The following is a 16586-nucleotide window of genomic DNA, read 5'->3' on the forward strand; positions in this document are numbered from 1 at the left end:
ATCAGATATTCCTCAGGACTGAAAAAGAGTCGTTTCTCTCTGTTATTTGAAAGTTGCATCTCTCGGTACACTGTGCTATCTGAGCATGATCCAGGCCATCCACTGTAAAACGAAATAATTCGGCGGCGATCGTCGCATACTACTTGTGCGCTCACACTGTATCTGTGTTTTCGATCAAAGTAACACTCGCCATCCACAGCGGGCTTTTGCGATAACGGGATCATAGTACCGTCAATAAACCTCACACAGCCAGGAAATCTTTCGGCTTCCATACGACGTGATATTTGCTTTCGGTTTGCTGCATCTGGCCACACTACGAACTCGTCACGAAGATCGTTGAGAGCAATAATGACTCGGGATGTGTAAAGAGCGACAGTTCCTTTTCCAAGCCCCACAACTTTTTTGTGCGACCGAGAGAGGCTCCATTCCCGTTAGTTTCTAGTCTATCAAGTGCAACCGCGAGCTGAATTGTTGCTTAAGTTGCTAAAAATGCTGTGATTCTCAATCGCCGCAAGGATCTTGGAGAATGTGCTGCGCGTAGTCCTTGTCTGCTGCTTGAAGTCCTCATCAGGAAGCCAACGAAAGACGTTGTACGCGAAATCAATGCTTAAGGGGAGTCGCTCTCTTGGTACATGATATCGATGGCCAACGACTAGCTGAAGCAATTCTGCTAGCTCTTCAGTAGGAGTCTCTTCGGAGACTTCCAACAATCCGGGGCCTAGGGTGTTAAAGCCGAGGTCTTCGTCGTCCTCCTCTTCTAGTATCAGGACTGCTTGGAGGTCGATTATTTCCATACTGAACTGCTCTCTTTCGCTCGACCTTGGCATGCTTTGCTTAGTGCCGAACTGACAGTGCGGAATGCAGAGTGATGGTCGACATGTTGGCTTACACCCAGAATGTCAAGTTTTCTTGAACCGCAAGACGGGGTTGCCAACGTTGGGGGCATGATATATTTTGAAGTGTACCCATGTTATATTTTGAAACGATTTCCGTCATTATTTGGTGCACCGACCAGTCATATTTTGTCATACAAAAGCCAAGTTTGACTCGCCCTAATTGAATTATTAATTTGCTCAGCTCACATCAATATATTAATCTAAGTATTGCATTTCGGGTTCCCTGGCATTTACCCGTTTGATCCAATTTTTTTAAGAAAATGTTATTTTTTTAAGGCCCGTGTAGACACTTACATTAACCAAATCTTCCATCCCTACGTGTGACACGCCATAATTGGGTTGCTGCGTCGTCACTTTATCAGACTCACGGCGTAAGCAGCGAGTCAATCTCTGCTTGTGCGTGCCGCCCCCTCCATCGTTTTGCTTGTGGCCATCCACTGGCCTTCTCCCCCCTTCATCTCTTTATCCAGAGCAGCCTCCTCTCACCGCCCCATTCTCCGTACACGTGCTGCAGATGTCATCAAACCCGAGCGCCCGCCTGAACGGCATCTTCCAGGACGCCTCGGTCTCCGGTGGCGGCAATGATGCATTACGCTACACAGCGCCTCGAGAACCGTCGCACAACCAGCAACAACAACAGCCGACACCGGCCCCCGCGGCCACGTCTTCGACAGCCTCGGCCGTCGTGTATTCCACCATGGTCTCGCTGTATCAATACGATTCCACTGCCCGCAAATACGTACAACTTGGCGGCAGCTCAGCTGGCTCAAAAGCGGCCGTGGGCTGCGTCGTCGTGGGTGCCGAGACAGCCTACAATCTGCTCTTCTACAACGCCTCCAAGCAGCATTTGTGTGCTGTACCCATCAAGTTTGGGACCTTTAGACCCACCCTTCAAGCCAAGAGCTACGTCAACTTTTACGACGAACAGGGAGCCAATTGGTCAGTAAAATTTCCCAGCGACGCGCAAGTGGCCGAGTTCATGGGACAGGTCTTCCTGGCCAAGATCCACGTCGAGATCTGGGGCAGTGACAAGACCGTGACCAAGACGAACCCAAGCGCACTAATCCAGGACGACCTGGTGTTCGTCAAGCCCGAGACGCAACAAGTGAGCAACGGAGACACCGTCGCTGTTGCATTTAGTGCCTGGCGAGTCGTAGGCAACGCTAATTCGGCCCCTGCCGACGTCGTGACCAAGTACGCGCCGTTCGAGAAGGCCAGTGAAGGTGATCTACGTAAAATTCGCCTCGGAGACGGTAGTGAACGCATTAAAGCACTAGAAGAGGCCATAGTGGGCATGCGTAAAGGTGGCAAGCGGATCGTATTGGCCCCACCGGGCAAGACCAATGGCCAGGACTGGTATCTCCTGGAAGTTGAGCTGTTTAAAACCAAAACAGGCCATAACGCCACTCCACGCAAGTCGGTACCGACTGTAACCACATCTGAAGAAGCGCCGAAAGCTTCAACTTCCGAGAAAAAGTCATCACGACGACGGTCAAGTCCCAGTAACAACACGTCGTCTTCCCGGTCTACTGGCACCAAAAACGAAGCCAGGAATGGCGACCTGGTCCCGTACGATGAAGACGCGGCAGCTAAGAACGACATGGAGCTCAAGGAGCTGCGGTTGCTACAACGTGAACAGCAATTGGAGCTTCAAGCGCGTGCACTGGAGCGCGAACGGATGAGTGCCACTGGCGGTGGCTTCGGGTCTATGGGATTCGGTCTAAACAGCAGTTTTTCGAACTCATCCTCGATTTTTAACGCTAATTCTCTAAGCACAGGACGTCCCGCGGACGCGATGCTGTCGGAATTGAACGCGAAAGTGGATTATCTCATCCGGATGGCCCCCGGGACGTCGAACTCGGGCTCTGGAGTCGGTGCTGGACCCAGCGACGTGGCTGCAGTTATCCGTGGCGTCGAACGTCTAGCTAATGAAAACGACAGACTTCTAACGCAGATAAACTCGCAACATCAACAGCAATCATCGTACGAGAAGCGATGTGAGGAGCTACTGGAGCAAAACCAGCGTCTTCAAGAAGAGAAGCGGTCGCTCCAAGAGCGATATCAGTCGGCCGCGAGCTCGCAACTTAATGCCACGTCCGAGTTGAGTGCTCTAGCGAGCGCCCGCGACGCTGCCGTGACGCAGACGAACCGACTGCATGCTGAGTATCAACAGCTATTGACCGCGTACTACCAACGCCAACAACATGGTGCTAGTAACGACGCCAAGGAGCACAAACAAGCGTTGACTTTCGAGCGTGAAGCCCGCTCTCGAGCGGAGAAGCAACTGGCCAAGGAGACACAGGCCCGTTCTTTGGCCGAACAGGAGTTGGCTCTTACGAAGAAGCAACACGATGTGGCTCTACAAGTCAAGACGTCGGAGCTGTCCACTGCGACGGCGCAACTGGAGCAACAAGTGCGCTCGCTACAGACGCAACTGCAACAAGTAAATGACGACCGACTGCGTCTCCAGGCGTACGCGGAGGAGCAGACGAAGCAGTTATCAGCTCACAGTGAGACGAAGGAGAGAGACGCGAAGCAGCAGCTGGAACTGGTTGCGCAACTGCAAAGACAGAACGAGGCCTTGACTGGCCAAGTGGACGTGTCCTCGGCACGCGTTCGTGAGCTAGAGACGGCGCTGGCGTCGAGAGCGGCAGCTCCAGAGACGAACGCCGAGGTGGCGGCAGAAGAGAAACGTATTTACGCGGAACAGATCGAGTTGTTGCAGCAACAAGTGAAAGATCTGGAACAGGACAAGTACGAGCAAGTGCTCGCGTCTGGCCGCTTGTCGTCTGCGGAATGTGAGATCTGTGCGACTGTCAAGGAGCGCGAGCAAGCGGCCGAACGGGCGCTGGCCGCTGCGGAGGCGGTCAAGCGGGAGGCGCAGGATATGCTGGCCGTGGCCGCACATACTGGGGGAGGCGCAGAGGAGCGTGAACGCCTCGTGGCGCTCTTCAAAGAAGCAGTGAACGAGATGTTCTTCCGGTTCCAAGACTTGTTTGAAGAAGAGACGGCGGTGGATGGCAAGCAGGCACTTAATGCTATTCGGAAGGTCTTGAAATCCAGTACGAAAAGTATCATTCAACAACTCCAGGAGCCTACGCAACAGAATGAAACAGAGAGTGATGGTAATTTGAGTGATGGTCCCCCGCTACCGCCACAAACTGTGGCAGAAGCTGCAACTGCAGAAGCTGTTGCGGACGCTGTTGCCACTGTAGAGGCTTCTGTTGAGGATGAGAGACATGCTGAAGAGAAGTCACCACGTGTTGCCGCTGTTGTTGCTGATGAAGAGAAGGCCACAGTTGCCTCTGAAGCCAAAGTGGAAAGTGAAGCAACTGCAAGTACAGAAGCACACGCACAGGCAACTGTGGCAACTACACCGACGCTCCATGAAGCGCAGTATCCGTCTAGTGACGAGAGCGACAGTGATTCGGAGCTCCGTCGATAATCTCGACTGCCAATTTAAGGGAAGACGCACGACGCTGCAGGACGATCGAAGACTTGACACGCAACGTATGTCGCCAATATATACACACTCAGCTCGTTTTTGATACTAAACCTCTTAAAAGATAAATATGAGAACAATGGCAACACCTTCCAGCGTCCAAATGAGCTCTTTACTCACTTGGCAATTTGACCTGACAGTGCATTTTGAAGTTGATAAAGAGACCGACTAGACGGATTATAACGATGCCAGGAAGCTCCACGACCAAGAAGACGCCCGTGCGTATGGGCAAGATCTTCTCGCAGATGCTGACGGAGTGTCCGCTAGACGTACGTCTACGCTAGTGTCGCTGCTTGAGGATGTTTAGAGGCCTCTGTTCTTGGCCACATATCACATTTTGACATTTTTTGTTTCTTTCTCATGCCGCTAGGTGCAAGTGTACGGCAAGTGCGTGGCCGACATCCACGGTGGCGTGAACCGTCAGGCCTGTGAGAAGGAGTTCCAGAAGCTGCGGGCCTGCTTCGAGCGTGTGGCGCGTCAGCGTCGCGCCTAGAGCGACACCCATAATTGCTGTGAGAAAAGTACCAACATTTGACCCTTTTCCGCCCAGTTCGCGCCATCTTATCATCATTTCGGAATTTTACGCTCGTGGGTCACATAGCTGAGATGGATGTGGCGGCCTGCGTCCCACAGAGCGATTCAGCGCCTGGTAATAGGTTCATTAACTCTGTTATGATCTCTTCTAGTAGCTGTGCAAGTGGCCGGGACGGAGACACTCTCAAGCACGAGGAAATTGACGAAATCGAAGATAACTTCGGCGAGGACGCGATGCCAAGAGATCGGGAGAGTCTGGAACATGAAGTGGCACGACTAGACGAACTAGAACGCAAACTACAGCTCGAGACCGCAACAGATTTTGTGCTGGGCTGCGAGCTACTGCGGGCTACGCTTCGGGATCAACTGGCCAAGGCTCACGCGGCTCTAAAGCGGCGACAAACGGCGGCACAGCGAGTGTGTGAGTACGCGGGCAAGAAGGGCCGACAAACGTACGTCAATCGCTGCGCCGAGCTCCAGAGAGAGATGAGCGCCGATATCGAGCGAGAGCTACGCAGACTACAGACGGCCAAGGACGGCGTGAGCGTGACCAGTCGCCGTCGCCGAGCTGTGCGTGACGAAACGCGCGGGGGCTTCTCCACGCCGGCCAAGAAATCGGCCAATGGCATGCGAAGACGACGCACTATTGACGGAGACGACGACGGCCCCGAGGACGTGTTCTTGGCCTCGGCCTCGCCCGAAGAGAGAGCTCACAGAGTTCAGTTCCAAGAGAAGAAGCGGCTGGAGCGACTGCTGGGCCGCGCGTCGGTCTTTAAGCCGGCCATCAAGCACGTGACACCCAAAGAGATGGCTGCAGACCTGGAGGCTATACGCAGCGCTGTCCCTTGTGATATGAAGCCCCCAGTGGCCAAACCTGCAAAGAAGAAGCCGGGTCGGCCAAAGAAGCTGAAAAGACGGAGACCCATGATCATCACTTCTCGGAGGATACCCCACGCGTCTGCGACATCATCGAACATCATGGCAGCGAAGAACCGACGACCGAGATTGGGCTACAACCCGCGCATGTTACAGGAGGGACAGGAAGTGGAGGTGTTCAAACGCCAGCGGACAGAATCAGTGGCTGGAAATGACCACGAGAGTCAGGACGAACGTGTCATGTCGGGCACTATCACGGCCGCCACGGCCACGCAGGTATACGTGCTCACTGCGAGTGGCCGCTTCAAATCTTTCGATGTTCGCGACTGCGTTCTCGGCTCGTTGTACGTTCGGGCACTGGAGAGCAACAACGGCCCGACAGACACGTGAACCGCACAAACGCATTGCAATATAATAAAAACAGGCATCAAACCTGCAACCACAACAGCTATACAGTATCTCACGTGGAGTCTATTGGCAGCTTGTCTGTCTTTTGCCTTATTCAGCGCGGCGAATGACTTCCTGGCCACCCATGTACGGCCTGAGAACCTCGGGGATGACAATAGAGCCGTCTTCTTGCTGGTACGTCTCCCACAGACTGATAAGCAGACGAGGGACAGCACAGGCGGTGCCGTTCAGTGTATGCACGAACGACGTACCAGTTTCCTCGGCCTTTGGGTCCTTGTGGCGAATATTCAGGCGACGGGCCTGGTAGTCGGTGCACATAGACATACTAGAGACCTCGCCGTACTCTTCGCGGCCAGGCATCCACGCCAACAGATCGTACTTACGATACGCGGGCGCACCCAAGTCACCTGTGGCCATGTCCATGAGCTCATAGTGCAGACCCAGCTCGGCGTACATACTCGTCTGTATCTCTACCATCTCGTCGAAGAACTCCTGGGCTTGCGTCTCATTCGCACAGAAGGCGAACATCTCCACCTTGCTGAACTGGTGGATACGGTAAATCCCGCGTGTCAGACGGCCACCGTGGCCAATCTCCGTGCGGAAGCAGTGACTGAAGCCTGCGTACTTTAGAGGCAACGTAGGAGTCGACAGGATCTCGTTGCTCTTGGCCGCTGCGAGCGTAATCTCCGACGTCGCAGTCAGACACAAGTCCGAGTTGGCGATCGAGTAGATCTGCGTGGCCTCTCCACGCGGTTGGAAGCCGCAGCCTTCCACGAGTTTGTAGTGGGCCACATCGGGCGGGAACATGACCTTAAACCCGCGTGCACGCAGCTTGCTTAGTGTCCAATGAACTAGCGCGATCTCCATCATGGCGCCTTCGTTACACAAATATGTAAATTTCGACCCGGCCACCTTTGCAGCGGTCTGAGTATCCAGCAGTTCCAAGGCTGTGGCCAAGTCATAATGATCCTTGGGTTTAAAGTTGAAGACGGGTTTCTCGCCATACTTCATGACAACGCGGGATTCCTCTTCACCTCCGACAGGGACATCTGGATGCGTGTCATTGGGGATCTTGAGTGCTTCAAGCTCTAGCTCGGCCGACACCTGGCCGAGCTCGGCCTCGACATCTGCGATCTCGCGCTTCAGTTCCTGTCCACGAAGACGCAAGGTCTCGAAGACTTGCTCTGCTTCCTGGCCCTGTTTCTTCTTGGCTGCGGCAGCTTGGCCGAGCTGTTTGGCGTGTGTATTGCGCTCGGCACGTAGCAGGTTAACACTGTGACGCAGCTTGGCCTGACGCTGATAAAGGTCGGCCACGAGCTGCGGGTTGCCGTCACTGCAACGCTTCTTGCCGTTTTCAATGGCCGCGTCTACATTTTCCACGAGCTTCTTGTAATCGAGTCTGGCCTGGACATGTCCGTGCTGGTTCGCAAACTCGGCCACATCCGGGCCCAACGCGGCCGTAGTACCTATAGATCCAGAGTTAGAAGAGGAGAAACACAACACACGGGCCATGCGAGATGTGGCCCGTGGCGCTCGGGAGCGACAGACACGCGCAAGCGCATGCATCGTGCCCCAATATGTGGCTCAACTGCTAGGAAATGCATGGTGTACGCAACACAACAAAAAAAAATGAACAAATTTGAAGTTGAAGTTGAAGTTATAGCTGTTTTTGTTGTTGTTGTCATTTTTTGGCTGAAATATCTATCAAATCAAAATCACAACTGAAAGCTGGCCATGTCTAGCTGTGGTTCTCACTATCTAAAATACAGTCATTCCCTTAATGCATCTCTGTTCGAATCCAGGAAGGAAGGAGCCTTACCATCCGTCGGTGAAGCGGCCGAAGTTGTTGCGGTTCGAGGAGCGGCCCTTGGAGAAGGACGAGTCAAAGTCGCGGCCGCCGTTGCGCCGGTTGCCGCCGTCGCGGTCGTTGCGTTTCCAGTTGTTGTCGCCCTTGTTACCTCCGAAGCGGTTGTTGCCACCTTCGCGTCTGTTGTTGCCGAAGCGGTTGTTCGAGAAGCCGCGCGAGTTGTTGCGGCCGCCACGTTGGCCAAAGCGGCCACCGAAGTTGTTGTTGTTGCGGCCGGCTCTGTCGACGACCAGACGCGGGAATTCCACAGCGGTCGTCACCGATACTTCCTCATCGGGCGACGAAGCGGTCAAATGGGCCTGTAGCGCCTCTATCTTGCCCTGCGGGATGTCAAACACCAGCTTGCCTCCTTCCACAGGGTGGATGTCCACACGGTCGTCCATGAATGACGCTAGTAGACGGTTAAGATCACGCGCGTTCTGCACGCCCTCCACCTCTACAGTCTGCATACGGTGGCGGCCCGTCAGCATGGAAAGCGACGTCAGCTTCTTCGAGTCGAAGCCGCACAGCAGCGCGAGCGCAGCGCTCAGCACACCCGGTCCTTGTTGTTCAATCATGGCCTGAGCAGCTTCATCGAACAGCTGCGCGTTCGCCTTGGGCAGTGACGAGAGCTGCTTGTTCACATCCTCCAGAGCGCCAGTCATCATCTGCTCGGGACGAGGAGGAGCCGCGTGCGCGAACTTAAACTTGTAGCGGCGCTCAAAGTCCAGCACGTCGCTGGTGTCGTTGCGATCGAAGAAGACGATGTTGGTGCCCGAGCGGCCGGCACGGCCGGTACGTCCAGCACGGTGCACAAAGCTCTCCTTGTCACTGGGAAGACGGTACTGCACTACGAGCTCCACGTTGGCAATGTCCAGGCCACGCGCGGCAATGTCCGTGCACACCAGCGTCTTGACGTGGCCGTTGCGGAAGCCGTTCATGGTAGACGTACGCATACCCTGCGACAGATCGCCGTGCAGCGCACGCGCGTCCTGGCCAGGCAGCGAGTTGGCAATCTCGTCCGCTTCCTGCTTCGTTTCTGTGAACACCAGTGTCTGGCCGTCGTGCGCGTGCAGACGCAGCACGTTTTCGAGCACCTGGATACGGTCGCGCGAGGGCGCGAGAATGGCCTTGTGGGCCACAGTGGCCGGCACGTGGTTGTCATTGTCGCCCACAAGATCAATGTTCACGAGCTCGTCAGGAACTTGCTAGCCATCGAGCTGACCCACTTGGGGAACGTGGCCCGATCCACATGACAGTCTGGCCACCGTCGGGAACCCAGCCCAGAATGGTCTCCACGGCCTCCTGGAAGCCGAACTTAAGCATCATGTCGGCCTCGTCCAGGACGGACACATCAACGTCTTCGAGAGACAGCGATCCCTTGTCCACCAGGTCCATGATACGGCCGGGCGTACCGACGAGGATGTCCACACCGCGACGCAGTTGGTTCTCCTGCACTGTGTAGGACACGCCGCCCACGACGTTAATAGTGCGCAGCTGTGGGGCCACGCGCTGCACCTGGTCGTGCACCTGCTGCGCCAACTCGCGCGTGGGCAGCAGCACCAGTGCCTGCGGGTTGCGCGTGTTCTTGCGGTTGGCCAAAATGGTCTCGATGGTTGGCAGCGCGAAGGCAAGCGTCTTGCCCGACCCAGTTTTGGAGCGGCCCATGATGTCTGAGCCCTTCATCATCACATCAAACGACTGCGTCTGTACTGGGAACAGGTGCGTCACGCCGGCGCGCTCCAGATTGCGCTGTGTCTCTTGCGATAGATCGAAGTCAGCAATGGGCTTCTGGTCCACGAAGCCCTGCAGCGGTTCCAGTACGACGTCTTCGCCGTCCTCCAGCTCCACGACAGCAGCTCCGTCTGTGCCAAAGTCCAAAGGGGCCGAAGAGTACCAGGCCGTGGAAGCATGGCCCGGCACGGCCGCGAACACGCGGACTGAAGAGCGAGAAGCCGTCGGCACGGCGCGACGCATGGCCATTGCGGCCGAGCGGCCGGCTAGGCGGCGGAGGGAGACAGCGAGCGGCAGCATCTTGGACAACAGAGCGAGCTGAGGTCGAGGATGAAGTAGTGAGCACGTGCGGCCAGCAGTGAGTCGAGTACAAAAACCGACGGATCAAAGTAAATTGGTTGGTTGTCGCTTCTCTTGGTTTCACTAAGGCCCCGGGTTATTGTATAATGTTAGCTGAATTTGCCACAATAAAATTGACGATATTTTTTTTCCGTCTATTTTTTCTTTAAGGAAAAGTGCTTTTAAATGCAAAAATGAAACGCTTTAAAAAGAAAGCACCTTTGCAAGAAAAACGCTTGATTTAAGAAAAGCTAACAAATGTCCTGCTTACAGTACAGTATTTTAAAATCGCCGTGTACCGTACTTAAGTGGGTTGTCAAAAGCTAACATATACAGTACCGTTACCAGCCGTGACGAGTGTACACAACACAATTTGTGCCTGTCACTATTTGGTTACTACTAATGTACAAGTGTCACCAGTTATGATACATCTTCTGATTTTTAATCAGTGCGAAAGCATGTCAATTGCGCAACTGATTTATAAAATATGAGATCCTCTAAAGATACGAGCTGCATCCACTCCAATCACTCTTTAATCTCCTCTCAAGCCAACAAGACCTCTCCGCTATGAACCTCTCACTTTTTGTCGCTGCTGTCCTGTGTGTTGCGTTTCAAGCCGCCGAAGCCACCACGCACCTGCGTGTGCACATCCTGACCGAGTTGGCGAGCGCGGGCCAGCAGTGTGAATGGGTGAACAAGGCCGTCAAATGCGACGCTGCTACGTTCTGCCAGAAGTCTGACAAACACACCGGATTCTGTATGAAGAAGAAGCCTGGACTCAACGACCAGTGCGGCGGCAAGGGTGTGAACGGCCCGTGGTCTGTGACCTGCAACGCCACGAATCTCAAGTGTGTCCAGCAATCGAGTACGGTGAGTAAGTGCCAGAACAAGTAAACCCAGGTGCTCCAGCGTGAACACAAAGCAGGCTGTAGAATACCGTTTTATAAGGCTCGATTGCCCATGCCAAACGCAGTAGACGCCCACCCATTCTTTCGTAGTGACAGTTGCAGTGAGTTTTGCAGGAGGCAATATTGTCGCTCGATTCGGCCGTCTGTTGCAACGCTCGTTAAAAAAAACGTAATGGAAATGAACACATTGCACTTTTTGGCGGATATGATCCTTTATCTATCAATATTTCAGTCCGTTGCCATCCATTGTTATTGCCAATCTTAGCACAAGGTTAAGGTATTCAAAAGTTGTGGATTGGACACGATCACGCAAAGTGGGAGAGAAGCCGAATTTCACACTTGAGAAAGACAGACTTTATCTTAAATGTTTCTTGCACTTGCAAATTTCTCAACTCTGTAGAAGCAAATATGAAGAAGCTTTTTGCTATCAAAAGTGGCAACTTTGGCGTCAAAAGGCGATGCGCCACTCTCACGACGCTGCTGCTTTCCATCCTGCTCGTTGCAGTCACCAGCACAAGCAACGCGGCGGCAAAGGAAGCAGCTTTCAATGCTTCCGATTACTGGGCCAAAGACCAACCGTACAAGTTTCAACCACAGTGGACTCGTCTTCCGGATGGGAAAGTTGTGGCGAACAATGGCTCAAACTTCAGCAACTTTACAGAGTACCGTGGTGCGGTTGAAGCCAAAACCCCGAGATTTTGAAGAGGGGTTTTTCTACGCGAGTGAGAGTACTCTCGCACTCTTTAGAGAGAGTACGTTCCAGCACTCTTTGAAAGAAGGACATACCGCGATTGCTGATGTACAATCTCGTGTCTCCTATGGATTACGGAAAGTCTGTGCGCTCCAACAACGTGCGTCGTCGCCGCAACAAAGCGATTGGAATGTTTCTCACTAATAATTTGGCACTTCCACTTGTGAAATCTCTTGGTCGTGTTGCTTGGAACCTTATCCAGAGTCACTATGTTGGATATTTCAAAGACGAGATATTCGCACAGCGTCTAAAGATGATGAACGCCAGTGAAATGATTCGAGAATTTAATCTCACCTTACCGTTAGATGCGATTGAAGCTGCAGAAGAAGAAGAAGAAACCCGACCGAATACAACGTTGTCGTTTGTTTATGATGGGGCAAGCAAGAGATCTGTGCTTTATTCGCAGTATACTGCAGCTTTTGCGCCGTATGAAGGCTACTCGGACCAATATTACACTCGCGATGATAAATTACCACTTCCAACTTTCCCAGCTGATAGTTATCCCTGGTTGTGGTCTCCACGTATTAACGAGACGAGAACAATAGCGTCACTGCTGCTTGAATCACTTAGCTCGGGTAATGAAGACCACGGTGGCGAATCAAACCCGGAGACTAACAATTTTTTGAGACAACTTACAACTCAAGCAGCAAACGACAGCATTCCTGTTCGAGTCACAAATCAGAGCATTCATAGTGGCAAAACTGCAATGAATGCGCGCGATACCGAAGCTCTTGATCAAATTCAAGTGCAACTTCAAGAATTTTACTTCGATACCGGCATTCCTCGGCTTACAATTCGTTCAAATTCATCACACTCGGTCTTTCCGCCGCCGACAGAATTTCTCCAAGATCTGATCAGCAATCCCGGCGCTAACAATTCTGAGCGCGGTGCCACGGAAAGCCTCGCTAGCTCAGAGAAATCTTCACATTTGACATTGCTTACCATCGTCGACGACGTGACGGATTTCTTAACAAGAAATGAAGTTTACGCTGCACTCACTCACTTTTACTCCTATCCTTCGGTTGACAAATGGATAGTTGCAAGGGAAACTACATTTGGAGGCAATTGCTCAGTGGGTCAACTGTGCCTGGTGCAATCTGGCGTGACCGTGTATACGCCATCATTGCCAACGCTGTCGTTGTTTCAAACATTTGCCAACATGAGCCTGGACCGAACAGCAAAACGAGCAGCTCGTCTGAAGGCACTTCAGAAAATGACCGAAGTTGCTTTTGAAGCCGAACGACGAGCCCTAAATCACGGCTTGCAAGGACCTTCCACCGTCTGGTATTCCAGCCACGACCTTGACGTGGATGAGTTTGCCGACGCTGTTCTAGGTACATTGAACATGTCAATAAAGGAAGATCCATCTCCTCTTCACGTGTTCGAAAAACACAGAAATGAACGAGTTTCCATACTGGACGAGGTGGTATCGTACTATGCAGATACGAACCACGACACGAAAATTTCCATGGAGCTCAATCACAGCATTCCAATGCTCGATAATTTCGAGGAAAGCGAGCTTGTCCAGTTGATTAATGTGATGGAAAAACACATGAAGATTCTGGATGAATCAATTATCTCGTACGTACAGACTCGAGTTGCCAACCCACTGTATCAGGAAGTTGTGAACGCCACGAAGAGAGAAGTTTTCTACAATGGAAGTGAATACACGTTGGTAGGTTTCGGCTTCGTTGTACCTGCAACCAACGACAAAAACGTGTTGTATCGCGACATGAAGTTGCCAGTGCCGTTTCATCTGGTTCTCCGCTTAATCGTGCGATTCCAAGAGAGTCGTTTGCTACTACCGCAAGAATCTCGTCAGCTTTTAGTTTGCCTAGCGATGGCATTCTACAATTTGTCTTTTTACCGTTGCCGTCCTGTGCTGACTTAATAAACGAGTGTACCGTCGTAACATTTTACGATAGAAAATAAGAAGATAAAATTCCATGTCAAACTCCTTTTTTTCTGATTTAGTTGCTCATGAACTTTTTGTTTTCGGCAAAACCCTCGGTTGAGGCCTTGCCGAGTGGCGACGTGAGGCAGTATTCCTGTAGTCTCTTCATCATGGGCGTGTCAAGTCTATGTGGGACAGCGCTTTTACCGGAGATGTAGTTGAAGATGTCGATGGTCTCTTCATTCAGAATGTCCTCGTATTGCTTCAGCTCGTCGCTCGAGAGTTGCATGACATTCTGGCTAGCCCAGCGGCCCAATAGAAGATCCACCTCCAGCCAGCCGCGCTGCTTGCTGCGGTAGATGATGCGCTTGCGATTGGCCTCGTCCGAGTCTACATCATGGTCGCCTTGGCTGCTCGCTGGGAAATTGCCCTTTGCCGAGATGTGATCGGCGCGGATGGCTGCGCTGCGCTCCAGTGCGCGCTTGGCTTGATCTTGAGAAATGTTTTTAAGAAAAGCCTTGTCATCTACTTCTCGATTCGTAGACATCGAGCGTAGCGTCTGTCGCCCTGAGCTACGGCGAGCGGCGGCAAGCATCCGCGTCACCTTGATGCGCAACATGTTTCTTGGCCACAAGCGGCAAATGCTGTATTTTCAGTTTTTATCAGGCAGTTTTGTCCGTGAAAATAGTTCCAATTGGCCAATACTCAAATTTTCATTTAAGTGCGAAATGAAGAAGATCTCTTCGACTGTCTTCAAAGCCAAAAGCAGCGGAAGCGACTTGCCTGTGTGTGTAGAGTGTAGAGCAGCCAAAAGAGCACAAGAGCGACCATGAACGCGTCCGACGCCGACCGACAGATCAAGCAGATGGTCAACTTTATCCTGCAGGAGGCGCAGGAGAAGGCCAACGAGATCCGCATCAAGGTAATAAAAATGAAAAATAATTCACCAGAGTGAAGGGGAAAGTGTTGCTGAAATCTCGGAACCATTTTGATCAGACGGAGCACGACTTCAACTTGGAGAAACAAATGCTGGTGCACAACGCCAAAATCAAGATCCAGGAGGAATACACTCGCAAGGAGAAGGAGCGTGAGATCAACAAACGCATGTGAGGGAGCTGTGTGTGTCTTTCTCGCTATTGGCAAAGTTAATTAACGCTTCATCGTTATTTTACTAGTGCTCGCTCGGCGGAGATCGGTGCCTCACGTCGACAGAAGATGATTGCGCGTGACGAGCTCCTGAAGACGCTCATTGTGGACGGTCAGGCCCAGTTGAAGAACTACACGACCGCCGACGAGAAGAACAAGGCATTGTTGCGTGACCTTATCGTCCAGGGGCTGATCAAGCTGTATGAGACCGACGTGGTGGTTGCTGTGCGCTCCAAGGACGTGCGTCTAGCGGAGATGGTGATCAAGGAAGCCACGGACAAGTACATCGCTACCATGAAGAAAGAGGCCAATCTGGACGTGAGCAAGGTCAAAGTGACGCTTAATAAGGTGGCTGATGGCATGCTGCCAGAAGCCAAGGCTGGCGGTGTCGTGTTGTACGCCAAACAGGGCAAGATCGTGTGCGACAACACTTTGGACACGCGTCTGGACCAAATCTACTACGACCTTAAGCCCACGGTGCGCAAGATGCTATTCCCGACTCCGTAAAGCAAGATCTGGGCTATGCAACTTTTGTTGCTTGCTTGCTTGATTTCAATGTCGTGTTGCCGTATCACAGCGGCAACTTGATCGAACACCAAGACCTAGTTAGGTTTTTGTGTGTTAAGCTTTTACATTCAACCCACTTGCCATTGTGTTGCAATGATGTGGCCGAGGAGCAACCGTTGCTTAATAACCGAAAACTTGCAAAACTTTTTTTTAACACAACTGAAGTTGCATTAAATCCTGCAGTGTCCATTTTTGCCATGAAGCAGTTTGTTTGGCCTCCTCAGTATAAACAACAGACTGGCTGCTAGGAGAAATATCAGCATGAAATAGGGAGCTTGTATCGGGTTTCCACATCGCCGAGAACGGTCCGTACGCAACGCTTACCAAATGTGCAGCATCAATCTGAGTGGATGCAAAACGCCAGTCGCTAGATCGCTCTCCATCCAAAAGTAGTTCCCATTGGTCTTCTACGCGAACAAACTCAGCTCGGAGTAACGAGAAGCCTAGTCCGATTCCCACCGCCTTAATGTACGCTTCCTTGAGAGACCATAGTTTATAGAATCGAATATATTGACGATCTTCATCTTCTGCTCCGCGGATATATTCCCATTCTCCTGGGTTGAAATGGCCCGTGAAAGCTCGGAAAAAATCCTCGATCGACGTCTTGCGATGCGGTCGATCCGTTAGTCGAACGACGTCCACACCCACTAAGCTACGAGCGTCACTGGCAATTGTAACGATGGTGCCATGATGCGAGACATTGAAGTTCCACGATGACGGAGCGGGGTTTCCCGGTAAACGATTCCAATACGGTTTATTCTGCCACAAGTAGCAGTGTAAGTATAGCAAGAGCAAAGGACGGAATGTTATTTGTAGTGCAGGCTGCAAACGCACCTCGGGTGTACGCGCAATATCGATGGTGTCGTATTCAACTCCGAAGAGCTCGTGGATGAGCTGTCGCTGCAGCAAGCGACTAGCGAGCGCTAGCTTCTGGTCTTTCGCGAACATGAAGCGCGTCACCTGCTTCTGCTCGTGATCTGGGAGCTGAAGCAGCAGCCGACGCCATTCACTGGAAGTTAAATCCCACGCGGTCACGTCCACGAACCGCAAGCATTGCATGGGTGTTGCACAAATGCACGACGATGGTTCAAAATAGGATTTGCTCGAAGCAACAAATACAAAAAAGATCGCAGCATTCAAAATACGATTTGCTTGAGGCAGCAAATACAAAAAGATTGCTTGATG

The 16586-nt window shown here is 52.2% G+C and overlaps 9 protein-coding genes across 9 annotated transcripts; 5 read left to right on the top strand and 4 right to left on the bottom strand.

Moving 5' to 3' along the window:
• Nucleotides 1-1410: 1410 nt before the first annotated feature.
• PITG_09789 (uncharacterized protein) lies at nucleotides 1411-4341 on the top strand (the record flags this gene model as incomplete). Its single annotated transcript, XM_002903336.1, has 4 exons — nucleotides 1411-1763; nucleotides 1854-2614; nucleotides 2675-4158; nucleotides 4255-4341. The coding sequence occupies 4 exons, from the start codon at nucleotides 1411-1413 to the stop codon at nucleotides 4339-4341; spliced, it is 2685 nt and encodes an 894-aa protein (XP_002903382.1).
• A 663-nt stretch (nucleotides 4342-5004) lies between these two features.
• On the top strand, nucleotides 5005-5860 carry PITG_09790 (uncharacterized protein; the record flags this gene model as incomplete). Its single annotated transcript, XM_002903337.1, has 2 exons — nucleotides 5005-5779; nucleotides 5853-5860. 2 exons carry the CDS (start codon nucleotides 5005-5007, stop codon nucleotides 5858-5860), a joined length of 783 nt encoding a protein of 260 aa, XP_002903383.1.
• A 446-nt stretch (nucleotides 5861-6306) lies between these two features.
• Nucleotides 6307-7782, bottom strand: PITG_09791 (seryl-tRNA synthetase; the record flags this gene model as incomplete). The annotated part of the gene is made up of 1 exon (XM_002903338.1): nucleotides 6307-7782. One exon carries the CDS (start codon nucleotides 7780-7782, stop codon nucleotides 6307-6309), a length of 1476 nt encoding a protein of 491 aa, XP_002903384.1.
• Nucleotides 7783-8031: 249 nt separating this feature from the next.
• Nucleotides 8032-10096, bottom strand: PITG_09792 (DEAD/DEAH box RNA helicase, putative; the record flags this gene model as incomplete). The annotated part of the gene is made up of 2 exons (XM_002903339.1): nucleotides 8032-9255; nucleotides 9320-10096. The coding sequence occupies 2 exons, from the start codon at nucleotides 10094-10096 to the stop codon at nucleotides 8032-8034; spliced, it is 2001 nt and encodes a 666-aa protein (XP_002903385.1).
• Nucleotides 10097-10702: 606 nt separating this feature from the next.
• On the top strand, nucleotides 10703-11745 carry PITG_09793 (small cysteine rich protein SCR108; the record flags this gene model as incomplete). Its single annotated transcript, XM_002903340.1, has 2 exons — nucleotides 10703-11009; nucleotides 11444-11745. 2 exons carry the CDS (start codon nucleotides 10703-10705, stop codon nucleotides 11743-11745), a joined length of 609 nt encoding a protein of 202 aa, XP_002903386.1.
• A 95-nt stretch (nucleotides 11746-11840) lies between these two features.
• PITG_09794 (uncharacterized protein) lies at nucleotides 11841-13743 on the top strand (the record flags this gene model as incomplete). Its single annotated transcript, XM_002903341.1, has 3 exons — nucleotides 11841-12307; nucleotides 12488-12681; nucleotides 12778-13743. The coding sequence occupies 3 exons, from the start codon at nucleotides 11841-11843 to the stop codon at nucleotides 13683-13685; spliced, it is 1569 nt and encodes a 522-aa protein (XP_002903387.1).
• Nucleotides 13744-13764: 21 nt separating this feature from the next.
• On the bottom strand, nucleotides 13765-14317 carry PITG_09795 (uncharacterized protein; the record flags this gene model as incomplete). Its single annotated transcript, XM_002903342.1, has 1 exon — nucleotides 13765-14317. The coding sequence occupies one exon, from the start codon at nucleotides 14281-14283 to the stop codon at nucleotides 13765-13767; it is 519 nt and encodes a 172-aa protein (XP_002903388.1).
• Nucleotides 14318-14517: 200 nt separating this feature from the next.
• On the top strand, nucleotides 14518-15341 carry PITG_09796 (V-type proton ATPase subunit E, putative; the record flags this gene model as incomplete). The annotated part of the gene is made up of 3 exons (XM_002903343.1): nucleotides 14518-14610; nucleotides 14685-14794; nucleotides 14864-15341. The coding sequence occupies 3 exons, from the start codon at nucleotides 14518-14520 to the stop codon at nucleotides 15339-15341; spliced, it is 681 nt and encodes a 226-aa protein (XP_002903389.1).
• A 316-nt stretch (nucleotides 15342-15657) lies between these two features.
• On the bottom strand, nucleotides 15658-16460 carry PITG_09797 (L-aminoadipate-semialdehyde dehydrogenase-phosphopantetheinyl transferase, putative; the record flags this gene model as incomplete). The annotated part of the gene is made up of 3 exons (XM_002903344.1): nucleotides 15658-15720; nucleotides 15819-16160; nucleotides 16236-16460. 3 exons carry the CDS (start codon nucleotides 16458-16460, stop codon nucleotides 15658-15660), a joined length of 630 nt encoding a protein of 209 aa, XP_002903390.1.
• Nucleotides 16461-16586: the final 126 nt, after the last annotated feature.

Source organism: Phytophthora infestans, genomic scaffold, assembly GCF_000142945.1.
Source record: "Phytophthora infestans T30-4 supercont1.15 genomic scaffold, whole genome shotgun sequence".
NCBI lineage: Eukaryota > Oomycota > Peronosporomycetes > Peronosporales > Peronosporaceae > Phytophthora > Phytophthora infestans.